General features: G+C 36.7%; 1 protein-coding gene across 1 annotated transcript; it reads right to left on the bottom strand.

The window, feature by feature from the left end:
- Positions 1-3,463: 3,463 nt before the first annotated feature.
- On the bottom strand, positions 3,464-4,828 carry LOC115952143. The gene is made up of 3 exons (XM_031069221.1): positions 4,223-4,828; positions 3,955-4,143; positions 3,464-3,812 (listed from the first exon to the last, which is right to left on the bottom strand). The coding sequence occupies exons 1-3, from the start codon at positions 4,762-4,764 to the stop codon at positions 3,464-3,466; spliced, it is 1,080 nt and encodes a 359-aa protein (XP_030925081.1). The 5' UTR covers positions 4,765-4,828.
- Between the last annotated feature and the right edge of the window lie 8,532 nt (positions 4,829-13,360).

Here is a 13,360-nt window from a genome sequence, read left to right as displayed (position 1 = left end):
AGACTTATCTAGATTTGAGGTGGAACTAAGGTATGAAGGGTCTAATAATCTAGTACAATATTTCTAAAAGAATATAAAACAATATATATATTTACTATTATTTATTAGTAAACACAAAAGTAACATTAGTTACGAGATAAACTGACGACTAATCAAAACTTGTCTAACTCCTAAAAATGATGTGAAAAATAAGATAAGATGCGGCTACACAAGTGTCTACACTAGTTTCTCGAAAAAAAAAAAAGTGTCTACACTATGCCTATCAAAAAAAAACAACAACAACAAAGACAAGTGTCTACACTACGACTTGCAAGCACCCAATCATGTCTCCTCCCCCTTAAAACCTCCAATACCTCAAACGCTATTCCACTCTGAACTCTTCAGTCTTCACTCAGAAATCCAAGGGCTTCAAGATCTTATCCTCCAACACACAACTATGGCGCTTTAGAAATAATAGAGCCCCATCACCAAAAATATCCCATTTTCGCCCAAAACGGGTTTCCATATTTTTCAGAAATGACTACTCCATATCCCTCTCATTTGTTATCTGCTCTCGCCTTCCACGCTTCCAACAAAATGGCTCTCAGAATTCATTCCCCTTTGTTTCAGAGGTTCAAGGTGAGCTTTTTCGATCACAGTGTTCTTCTGTGAACTTAAAAAGTGTCACTCACATCAAGTGTTGAGAATTTTTGTACCCATGGAGTGTTCCCTTAATGGGAGAATGTGAAATTTTTTATGTCTCTTTTTCTATTTTATATGAAGTAAATAGATTACTGTGTACAATTCTTACCTGGGTGTTTTAGCTTTTTGGTTTTAGATATGTTTGGAGGTCTATTTCTTTATGTTTCTTCCAGTTTATATGTTTTTTTGCTTGGAGAAGTGGGTTCAGGAAATGGGTCTTATAAAATTCGTGATAAATACAAGTTTTATGCTCATTAAAGTGTGTGTTTTTGGGGAAAAAATGTGGTTATTGTGTTTAGTGAAAATGGGTTTTTCTAGAATTTAATTTTGTTAAATAAATTGATGCATTGATTTTCTGTTTGTTGCTTTTGGTTTTTAGACTATTGTAATGGTTTAAATGGTATATACTCTATTAGCACCTAAACTTTAGGCCATGAGTGATTTTAGTCCTTAGAATTATATGGCTAAACTAAAAACTGTCACGTCATCACTCTTTTGAGCACTTTAAGGACTAAAAGCAATTGCTTTAACTATGTTAGGGATTAAAGTAATCATTTTGGTTTTGAGGGTCTGTTTGTGGATAAGTTTGGTCGATTTATTATGGTAGCTGCTCCTGTCATGTGGAACGTGATATACCCTAGTTGACCTTCAATGGACCAAGAAAGAGGAAAATATGGTTTACTAGCGGTCTGTTTGTTTGAAAAGCTTGCTGTTTGGTTCAATATTGCCTTATACCCTATAACAAAATGCATTCAATTTCAGAGTGTCAATTTTTATGTGATACCGATTAAAATTGTCTTCCATGGATATGTCTCATTCCTGATGACGATACTTTTGAGTAGAATTTATAGAAAAGATCACTTGAAAAAACAGATCACACATGCAACTTCATATACACCTCTCTCCTTCTTTTATCATTTAAGGTCTAACAAATATGCATATAGAGAGAAAAATATGTTTTTATGATGAACGGTTAATTTGGAGTGATGACCTAATATGTTTTTTTGCTGGGTTAGTTACTTTTGGTTTCGTAAACATAACTAACTATTTAGGACACTGCTTTAGTGTCACACCAATGCGCAGCCTTTTGTATCATCAGTCATCACTGCTGATATATTAAGTTTTAGTTTCTGGAGAGAGAGAGAGGTTATGAACTACGATACTATTAGGCAACACTCTGGCCTTCATAAAGTAAGGATTTTTTTTTGAAGATGAATGTGCCACTTCAGATCCAATAAGCTTGAGCTCAAATGGCATTTCCTCTTCCTATCAGAATGGGGTGGAGGTTGAGGTTGTGGGTTTAAGACCTGCTAGGTGTGTAAAGTTCCAATCTGTCCACCTTCCCACCCCGCACAGCCAGCCCCACCCCCGCGCACCCCCCCCCTGGGGCACCCAAAATGAGAAAAGAAGCCAGTGTAGGGTTTAACTTTCAATAGATCAGTTGCATTTGTGATTTATGTCTTTTCAGTGGAGGAGATAAATTTATATTCCCCATGTATTTCATTTAAATTTCATGGCTTTTGGCAGTATTATTCTCTGCCTTGTAGTTATCTTAATTAACAGCTGAACTAGTTTGGCCTCAAATGCTTTACTGGGTTGGGTTACATGCTTTGATTGATTAATGTGTATTTTTTTTGTTGTAGCAGGGGGTTGCTACAGTATGTCAGAGAGCAGAACTGTCGTATGAGTGTTAGACAATTTAGGGCATTTCAGAATACTAGGCCCAAAGTATTGTGTGCAATAAACATGTCTGCAGGCCAGTCTGATGATCATGGGAAATTCAAATTGGATCATCTAATGCATTAAAAGTAAATTAATGAAATTGACTAGAACAAGCTTTCTCTTTTTTGTTATTTTGCTTCCAAGATTTCTCTTATACTACATTAGTCCAAATTTAGTCAGAATGTCAGATAACAATTCAGTGATGGGAAGTCCTTGCCTTATCTACTCCTAGAATAGCAACCAAACAAACGAGTCCAGAAAAGCGTCCATGAGATAACAGAAAATGGTCACCCCAGCCAAATGGCTGTGTCATCCACCACCGCTACAGTGTACATTTCTCGAAAAGATTTCCCCACTCAGACGCCAATAAGTGGTGCCATTTTCACAAATTCCATTGCTTTTGTACCCGATGAGACTGTTGGAACAGAGGCAGAATCAGAAAGTTCCATTGAAGCTCCAAAAGAACCTCCGTCCTGGATTTCTGCTCTTAACATCGAAAGAGCTCTCCGTGGCATACGTAATCATTATCTGCCTCTTTAATAATTGATTTTGTATTTTACTTTCTACTTGGTCAAACTTTTACCCTTTTTATGTTTATGGTTAACAGGATGATCAAAGAGCACTTATTAGTTTGTTCGTGCAAAATTTGAGCATCACATGAATTCTGTGTTTTTGAAACCTTAATGTTCTCTGATGATGCAATTATTTGATAAAATTCAATTTAGGATGCAACAATAACTGTGGATCACTATGGTATGCTTGGATGACAATGTGGATGTTCTCTTGAGCAGGTCCTAACTCAAATACTTTTTCGGTTAATATCAACTTTTTTTTGGGCAATCCAAATTGATAACTCTCTCTCCCTCTCTCTCTCACTCATGTTTTTGAGTATACAGGTCAGAGTTGCATAAAGAAGCAAAGTTGGAGAATTAATGAAACACGAATTTTTACTAAAATGTTTGCTACAAATCAAACACTCAAAGCTGATGCTGATGAGTCTTATTCTTATAGTCCAAAATAGGATTCCAAATTCCAAAAAAGAAAAAAAAAAAAAAAAAATTCATCGGAAGCTCTTTTGCAAGTTAGCGTATCTTCTCTCCATATCTTCTCGCAGCCGCTTGTTGCTTGTTTGTACTTCTTCACGCAATTTTTTATTACCTTTGAGCACTAGTTGCTGCGTTTGTTCAATATCTTGCTGCATTCTTTCAGTATCTTCAGCCAAACGGACCAGTTGTGTCCCCATGTCAGCAATGCTGCTGTGCATTTCCTCTGTGAGCTTCAGTAGCTTAGATGAATGTAGAGCCTCGTCCGTACTGCCCGGATAACATTCTGGTGCATCTTCCTTCTCTACCATAGCCCGGCCCTTGCAAATCCGACTCCCTGGATCAAAGTCCGAAATATTCTGAAACCTGCCACGGTACAAACATACGTACCAAAAAAAAAAAAAAATTCCTCAAAGAAAATCAAAACAGGTTAAAAGATTGTCCACCCTTTTTCTTCTTTTAATTTGAAGCATATATAGAAAAAGAAAGAAAGAGAAGAAATACATACATCATACAGCCATCGCCCTTGAACTTGGACCCACGGAGATCTTCTTTAGATGTGTCCTTCAAACTTGGACCCATGGAGATTTTCTTTAGTCCAGTGCTTGTCGGAATAGCCAGTGCATCATTTTTTGATGTTCCCGTTGCATTCTTGCAACTATGCCTCCCTTCGTCGAAGTCCTCGACGTTCTGAAACCTACCCCATATAAAACATACATAAATTATTAAAGCCTACAAGAAAATCAAATTAAACAAGATTGTCAAAGAAAACGTACAGGTGACATGAATGGCAATAGGTGCTTGGTTTGCCATTCACAGATACACCGAAAGACCACATGTGGCCTCCACACACTTGAAAAAATCCGCCCTCTACATTGCAGTTATCCACCTGGCAAGGCTGAGAATCTCTGTGAGCCTCATGAAGTCCATCGCCCTTGAACTTGGACCCACGGAGAACTTCTTTAGATGTGTCCTTCAAACTTGGACCCATGGAGATTTTCTTTACTCCAGTGCTCGTCGGAATAGCCAGTGCATCATTTTTTGATGTTCCCGTTGCCTTCTTGCAACTATCACCATCACCATCGATGCCTATTTCACGCGGGCGCGACTCGGTGACAATTTCGTTGACATCCTTCTTATCCAAGGAGATTGTGTTGGAGTTCGTCCCAACGTCAGTTGTCTTGGAATTAGTTGCACCGCTGCAACTTCCAACGTTTCTTCTTTTGGGAATAACAAGTCTGATTTTTGGAAGTTTCTCAATCTTGGAGGCAGCGTCATCTGCATTCTTCACCGACACCTTGGATGGATCATCTGACATGGTGGTGGCCGGTGGGGATGGTTTTCAAAGAACGGAAAGAAAGTACTTTTATGTTTTATCTAAAACTGAAAGCTGTGAGTTTAAGAGAAGGATGGTGCTATGCGTAGTGTGAGTGAGACTCTTTATATAGGCCTCGTGTGGTTAACTTATCAACCGACTCATCATAACTGAAAAATCTGTCAGCTCGTTTCTATCCTTTAGAATTAACTATTATTATTATCTATATATATATATATATACGAAACTTTTTATTTATATTTATTAGAAAGATTTTTTTTAAAAAAAATAATATTTAAATACACTTTTACCACATACTAAACACCCAACGCATATCTCCATTTACAAATCTAATTACAAACACCATAGGCAGATACCAAAAACTAATTTAACCAAATCTAACTCAAATATCTAAATCTAAAACAATCCAACCAAGTGCATTTGAAGATGTTGATTCAGCATCAGCTAACTTTTTTTCCTTTTGAATTCCAATGTGCCTTTACATTGCTTTCTGTGTGGTTATGTGCTCAATGCTCATTTTATATCTCAGTTGTTCTTTTTGTTCTTGCTCCTTTCCAATCGACCAAATATTGTTTTCCCTTCTTATTTTCTGTCTATCATGTCCCTTTTGTGAGGAATAAATATAGACATTTATAGATTCCGTTCAACCCCAACACTTATATACTGCACAAAGTAAATGTATCTTAGAAGGTTGATAAGAAACTATAAAATTTAAATAAATAAAAAATCATAAATGCATATAAACCACAAAGTTTGATCATAATCTACGGTAAACAATACACCAATTGTTTTATTTATTTATTTATTTTATGTTATACATAGATTCATGCGTTATTGAAAGTGTATGGGGAGTTGTAACAGCAGGGCAAAATATGAAATTGCAAAAAGTGTACCCATATCTCCTTGCAACCAAAATCTATTGCAAGTTGGACTACAAATTTGGTTATACAGAACAAAGTAAGTTTTCTTATACATTCACAAACTTATATGCTTCTAATTCAAGGAAAAAATTCAAGTAATTAAAACATAATTAAAAAAAGAATATAACAATAAAGAAATGTTAGATCCATATGGAAGTTTCCATACAAAAATAAAAAACCTTAAGTAATACATGAATATTAACAGAAGTTCAAAGTCCTATAAAAGCTCAAATCTCTTAAAACAGTACACCAATATAAGAAATTTGAGTGGTTTATTCTATCTAGGCACAAAGTTAAAAGTAACCTCCAACTTTTTATGGCTTATCCAGACCTTCAAATGCTTTAATATGTCTATAAGTCTCTCATCAAGCTCTTTGATCCATTCAACCACACCCTTTGATATTTCAAAATTAATATATGCCTGTCATTAAACAAATAAATGCATTATTACTACCAGTTTTCTCAAAAGTAACATACTCAACATGCTTTTAAAAAAATGCTAAAGCTTTATTACAATCTAGTCAGATTTGAATATTAGTAACCAAAAAAAAGGTTGTTGCATCTACAAAATTTTGATACATCAAGTGAAAAAATAAATCAAACAATAAGACGGCCCCTATATAGGGCACATAAATAAATGAAAGAAGGAATATATTCTGTAATCAGAAAACCAAAATATCAAACTGTGGTCTGTAATCAATCATAGAAACAAATATTGGAGTATAAAATCTAATCTCATTAGAAGATAAGTTTAATTCACTAATGCAAACCTGTATGCAAAAAAAAAAATAAATTCCAAGTTCAATACCACTGCCACCACCAAATCAGTAAAAATCTCCAATGTAAGATCACATTCACAGACCCACAATTTTTTTATGAATATACTTTCAAAAACACCGAGCCACCTCTAAATCAAACCCAAATTCACTAAGCTAACAATTCATTCTCAGTGACAAATTAAAAAATTTGTAAAAATTCATTCTCAGCATTCCTAGCTACTTGTAACTAAGAGCTCATGCCGCCAAAAATCAGGAAAAAGAAATTTCTACAGGAAATTGATCCAATGGTTTCCTATAGACTAATTTTCATGTGAGAATAGCGAGTTTGTCATGTTGATAATTTCATCTTGCATGATGATAACTTCATCTTGTACTCTTCATGCATATTAAGTCCTAAAACACTTGTCACAACCGCTATAAAGCCATTTTTGGACAATTGATGCCTAGATGAAGATGTTCAGCATTATATTTGTGACAGATGAGAAATGCACAGTAATTGTGAGGAAAACACAATGATTCCATCAAAAGAGGGATTTTTCTTGGAACATAGTTTTCCCTCCAACTCACCATATGGCATTCAACTGATCATCCACATGTGATCAATTTAATAGTCAAGTTGGCTTAACATGTCATGTGATTAAAGTACATGTGGTTCATCATCTAAATGCCATGTAATTGGTTGGAGGAGATTTCTTCAAACCAATTTAAAGGAAAACTATTATTTTACTTGGAACCCTAATGTTTTGCTTTTAGCAACAGACCTTTGTATAGAGCACCTGGCAATTGAAACGGTGAGATACCAGCCCCATGAAATATGAATTGGCTATACTGATACCCAACAGAAATCTATAGCATCATGTCCATACACAAAATTCCAGTTTGCACCTCACAAAAGTGAAAAGTCTAATAATGTCGAGAGAATCTAGTTCCTGTTCATTAAAGAGCACATATTTAGCATTCACAAATCCAATCAAATGTATGGTTTGCTGCTTACAGAATCTAGTTATGGACATCAGATGCTGTTAGATTTCACATACGTTGTTGCAAAATGACTTGAAATATCTATATTCATAATAATATCATGTAAGATTCATTTCAATTTTATTCACTAATCATCAAGCCCTTTATATGTTAAGGAAGCAATATTGAGAAGCAAATTCAAAACACATTTTGGCAATTTAAGAAACTCTTTTTAGCAATTAAATAAGCTTTACACAACTATCTCTAGAAGCTTAATCTGTCAGAAAGCACCACAAATAGTTCCTATTCATTATAGAGTACATAATAGTTCCCCTAACTTTCAAATACATAATCTTAAAGGCAATTGTCATTCAATTTTATAGAGAAAAATATAGAAGGGTTCCAACTTGGGAGCCCTATAAGAATTAGAGTCTAAAAGTTCATTTTAAGATTAAGTTTCATATTCTTCCAAGAAGAGAAAAAATGATTATGAGGAGATAGAAATAGGGATTTACCAAAATTTCTATGGATTACACGGCCAAACTGTCATGGATTTCAATAATAATTTTTTCTATTTTGTCTACAAAGCAACTATATGGGAAATTAGGGAAAAAGGTAGCCAAACATTTTAGATTTTCTTTTTTCCTCTGTCTGTTGGTTTGGAACGGAACATGCAAACAGTTAAAAAGTGAGCCAAATCATCAGAGAGAGTATCCGAAAGAGGGAAATTAACCACGCTATTCTGACCTTGTGTGTATGGAGTTGCAGAGAAGAAACGGAATAGGGCGAAAGAGCAGGTCTCAAGTATTCATCCAAAGAGAAAATTATAAACCCTAGATCCGACAAAAACGAAAAAAAAAAAATCAAAGTAGATCTAAGCGATCTGGAATTTGATTGATTCGAAATTGGTACCTGGTTGAACTTAAGGGCGTGCATATGAAAATGTTAAACTGAAAAGCGAAGAGAAAAACTTAATTAAAATACCAAAATCAAAAACTATATATCAAAACCTAATCATAATTAATAAACAAACTTAAATCGAAGATAAAAACTCACCGATGAAAGAAATTAACGGACAGTTAGATGAAGAAATCTGACAGGAAAGTGAGAGACTTCTTTTCATTCTTGATTGCAAACCATGGAAATATGTCAATTGGCTTCTGTTTTTTCTTTTCATCGGCAGGGAAAATATTTTCTTTTGTCCGTTTGTGTTAACAAATGGAAAGAATGGATGATTGTGTGTTTTGGGTTTCAGTTTTTAGAGCGTGCAGTTTTTGATCTCTCGATCTCTCTCTCCTTCTGCGTTCTCTGCCTCTCTATTTCTCTATCTCTCGGTCTCTCTTTCTCCTTTTTTTCTCCGTGTAGCTATCTTCCTTTTTTTCTGTCTTAAGCAGTTAATTTCCTTTTATACCAAGAGGGGTTCCAAACAGTGTTTTAACGTAGCGAAAAATTATAATTTGTTGCTTTTAAACGGTGTTATAGCATTGTCAAAACAATATAATGTATCGCTTTTTAAAGTTATATATGTCTGAATTTTAAGTAGGGACTTTTCCTATTTGTCATTATCTCCTTAATTCTAGGAACTCATTTTCTCTCGGCTTCTGCTATTATATATATATATATAGATTACAATCAAGTTGGCCGGTACAACCGCCATAGTTATCCATTATTTTGTGCATTACTTTGAAGTATGTTATCTCTAACAAACATTATTTTTTTTTACATCTATTTTCTGATAGCACTTCTACTCCCATATGTTGCATTCTTCATCTACTACTTCATCTTAGTCAGTGTTTATTGTTCTTTCTTTTGGTGGTAGGCTGAGCCTCCCGATCATTCTTTCTGTTTATTATCTTGTGATTACCTGTTTAAGCTAATCATTTACTCCCCAGTTATCTTCTTCTTCTTGTCTTTGTTTTTAGCCCAAAGTTTGTTGCAGATGTGTACTGTAGAGAAGAGTAAGTCCGGTTCTGTGTCTACCTGTTGCCCAGTAAGTCTTAAGTACCGAGGTTGAGTGATTGAACCTGAGCCAAACAGTAATTCCCGTGTAGCTAGGAGGGCGTTAAGGGTATGAGCAGGAAGGTTCGTGTGTTTCAACAATAGGGAAAAGCGGCAGTAAGTAGTGACAGTATTCACAGAAGGCGTCAGTATCCTTGTACACCCTGTTTCAGATCTAAGGTTAGATCCAGAAATTGGAAGATAGAAGTAGTCTAGGTTATAATTGATTTCTTAGGCTTTCAATCCAGGATGATGAATAGGATGTTTAGAAGGAGTGATTCATCCACCAGCATTAGATCTAGCAGTACAAACCTTCCTGAGATTCCACAAGAAGATGGAACAATTAACTCGAAGTCGTTCCAGCTCTCAGATCTAGATCAGAAGTTAGGAGATTGGAACATACCCAAAGTTCCCACAACCCAGGTCTATAAGTCATCATCGTGGTCCTTGAAAAAGACTTTCAAAACCGACTACCATGTTAGGACTATAGAACAAATCTACAGCATTAGCAAGGAGTATGAAACATGCTACTTGTTATTCCTTGCAGCCGTGAAAGCTCACAGGGAAAAACATCATAAATTCCTCCACATAGGACTTGTCCAAGTAGGAGTAAAACCGTTGATCAGGGAAGGGTTGAACAACTCAATCCTTATGGCCTTTAGAGACATTCGTCTTCTTAGATTTGATGACAGTATTCTAGGAACCATGGAATCCAGTTTGAGTGGCAGACCAGTTCACTTTGACTGTTTCCCTAATCTCACTGTATCACTTGACAACCCTCACATCTTGAAGGTCCTCACCCTTAACATCAAAACCCATGGAACCCTTATGTTACATGGCACTAAACAACTTGCTCTTATATACAGAGTGTATTATATGTGCATGAGGACAAACATGTCCATCCAGGCAATAGATAAGAGAAAGGCAGGAGAAACCACTCTTATCCAAACCCCAGACGTTAGATCCACAGTTCAGGTACCCAGAACCCTGAAGTGGTCTGAAGTCACTTTCCTAGCACATTGGACAATTGATAATGAGAACTATCAATTGCAGATCCAAAATCCGATGAGAAACCCAGATCTAGATTTTGTCCACCAGTTAGCCGATGGAATAATTAGACTAAGCTTTGACCAGTCTAGGTTTAGATCACCCTTAGAGTATGATGAACCCAAGCCCAGATCTTCGGTAAATCTATACGAGGAACCAAGGTCTAGATCCGTAGATCTATGCCAACCTTTTAGGCAGCCAACTATCCAACTTAGAGATAGACCTGCATCCCAGTGTAGTTTGTCTAGAACACGAGCTCCCTTTCCCACATCTAGAAGAGACTTAGGTCCGCAGTTTCAAGGTGTCAAAGACCACTCCCAAGTTAGTACCCCTTGTTACACAGCCAAACAAGACTCAATTGCTGATCAAGAAGAAGACAGCACTAGTCAGGACAGTCTTAAGCCTCCCTCACCATCAGGAACTGATATGAGAAATCCTATTTAGCAAGAAACTGAATATGACTATTAGCTCTTAATGTTGACAAAAGAGTTCACCCCTGATATGGATGCTCTTGAAAAGGATTTCAACTCTGAAAGAAATAGAGCCAAAAGAGAAGCCTATAGAGCCAACCATACCAGAGAACATAAACTTGAAGTTTTGGAGAAATGGAAGTTATTCATGAAAGAGGTATCAAGTGATTATCATTTCTTTGAATACTTTGAGAAACATTTCAAATGGCATAAGAAGTCTTGTGTCATTTCCAAGACCAACTGGAAGTTACTCCCCAAAAAGGATGCACCAAGTACTGGCAAACCAGAAATTGTTAGGTCTAGCCATCCTCCCCAAGAAGCCCTACTCTTTAACCACCGTGGTAGTGATGTTATTGCCTCCCCTTTTAAGTGTGCAACAACCCCAGAAGAAAAGGTTGTCAAGAAGGTGATAGAGCAAAACAGCTATACCAACCAGTGTTTAGGAGTCATTGGAAAACAACTTGATAGGATAGAGGATAGGATTGACAATAAGGTTCTCCTTCAGCCAGGAATGAATAGCAAACCAATACAGACTCTAGAAAAACCCTTGGTCAAGCTCCCCACAACTAGACAAGCCAGTCTCAGACCTAAGGACCAAATAGCCTTAGAAATAGTTGCCCAAAAACTTGAGGAATTTGTGAAGAAGGAACCAGTCACCCCTTCACCAGATACCACCTCAACTAGTAGGGAACAACCTAAAGATAACCAGCTTATCACCCTAGAAGCACACACAGCCTCTAGTAGTTCTAGCAGAACCTCCTCAGAAACTGAAAAGGAGATAGAACACCTAGAAGACCAATTTCGAGGATTACAGGTAAATAGGCTTTACCAACCTAAGGTAAACCCAACCAGCCTTACCAAGAATTGGTATCCCAGACCTACACCCCCTAACCTCCAGTATGAGGAAATGTCCACACAGTTCACATTATCTAGTGGTAAACTCTATGAATGGAACATAGATGGTTTATCCGAACAAGAAATCCTAAACAAAATCCAGCATATAACCATGGTAGCCAATAATTACCTAAATGATGTCATCCAGAATACCGAGGTTGTAGAGCTCATAGTTTTAGGATTCACTGGAAAGCTGTTAGTCTAGTGGAATAACTGTTTAACAGAAGCTTCCAAGGAAGATATTAAACATGCTGTCCAAAAAGATGAGGATGAGAACTTTATCTTTGACGAACGCATAGGAAGAGGTATTCCCGATGGAGTCAATACCCTGATCTATACGATCATGAAACACTTCATAGGTAAACCCAGCAATATCACATCTAGGATTTACGACTAGTTGAGTAACCTTAGATGTAAGAACCTTGGAGAATACCGGTGGTATGAGGATGTATTCACCACCCGTGTCATGCATAGAAGCGATTGTAACTCTCCATTTTGGAAGGAGAAGTTCATCAATGGCTTACCCACATTGTTTGGACAGAAGGTCAAAGAAACTCTTGCTAGCCCCTTAGGTGTCATAGATTATGATAGCCTAACCTATGGAGACATCTCAAGCACAATCCAAAATGAAGGAATGAAGATGCGTAGAGATCTCAAAATCCAGAGTCAAGCCAACAAGAGCAAAGCTAAGTACGAAATAGGGAATTTCTGTACCCAATATGGCTTACCTTCAATCATCCCCAAAAGGAAATCCAAACACAGAGAAGAAGAACCCTCTGAAAAATCCCATAGGAAGGAAACAACCTCCAAACATTATAGAAAAAAGAAGTTCAAAACTAATGATTTCTATAAGAAAGGCAAATCCAAATCCACAAGAGAATTCATACCTAAAACATCAGGAACATGTTTTAAGTGTGGGAAGAAATGTCATTTCCAGAAAGAGTGTAGAGCTAAGGCCAAAACCCTTATCAATACCCTCATTAGTGATCGAACCAGTAAAGAAGAAATGTTCAAACTATTAGAACTCGACCGCCCAAGTAGTGAGTCTAGTGAAGAAGAGAAACACCAGCTGTTTAGGACTTCCTCTGAAACCTCTAGGGTATCTTCGAACTCCTCTAGTGACACAGATGAAATCTTAGCCTGCCAAGATAGTTGCTGTAGAAACAAGACTATCAAAGTCCTTTCTAAGCAAGAAGAACTGCTCTTAGATCTCATAGAACAGATCAAAGACCCAGTTGAGAAATCTCAGAGACTTAGTGAGTTCCACAAAACCCTAGTCAAGGAAGCCAGTACATCCAAACCTAGGTTTCAGGAACCCAAAGTTGATTTGGAGAAAATCTACAATAGGTTTACCAAATCCAAGAAAGAGATAACCATCCAAGATCTCCAGAAAGAGATTAAGGATACCAAATCAGAAGTGAGAAACCTTAGGCAAGAGTTAGTCATCCTTAGGGTTGATCACGGTCTCATGGACCAAAGAGTCAAACATTTGGAAAACACTTCTCATCAA

This window comes from Quercus lobata, chromosome 7, assembly GCF_001633185.2.
Source record: "Quercus lobata isolate SW786 chromosome 7, ValleyOak3.0 Primary Assembly, whole genome shotgun sequence".
Classification (NCBI taxonomy): Eukaryota; Viridiplantae; Streptophyta; class Magnoliopsida; order Fagales; family Fagaceae; genus Quercus; species Quercus lobata.
The sequence above is the reverse complement of the archived record's forward strand: the minus strand, read 5'-3'. Positions and strand labels throughout refer to the sequence as shown.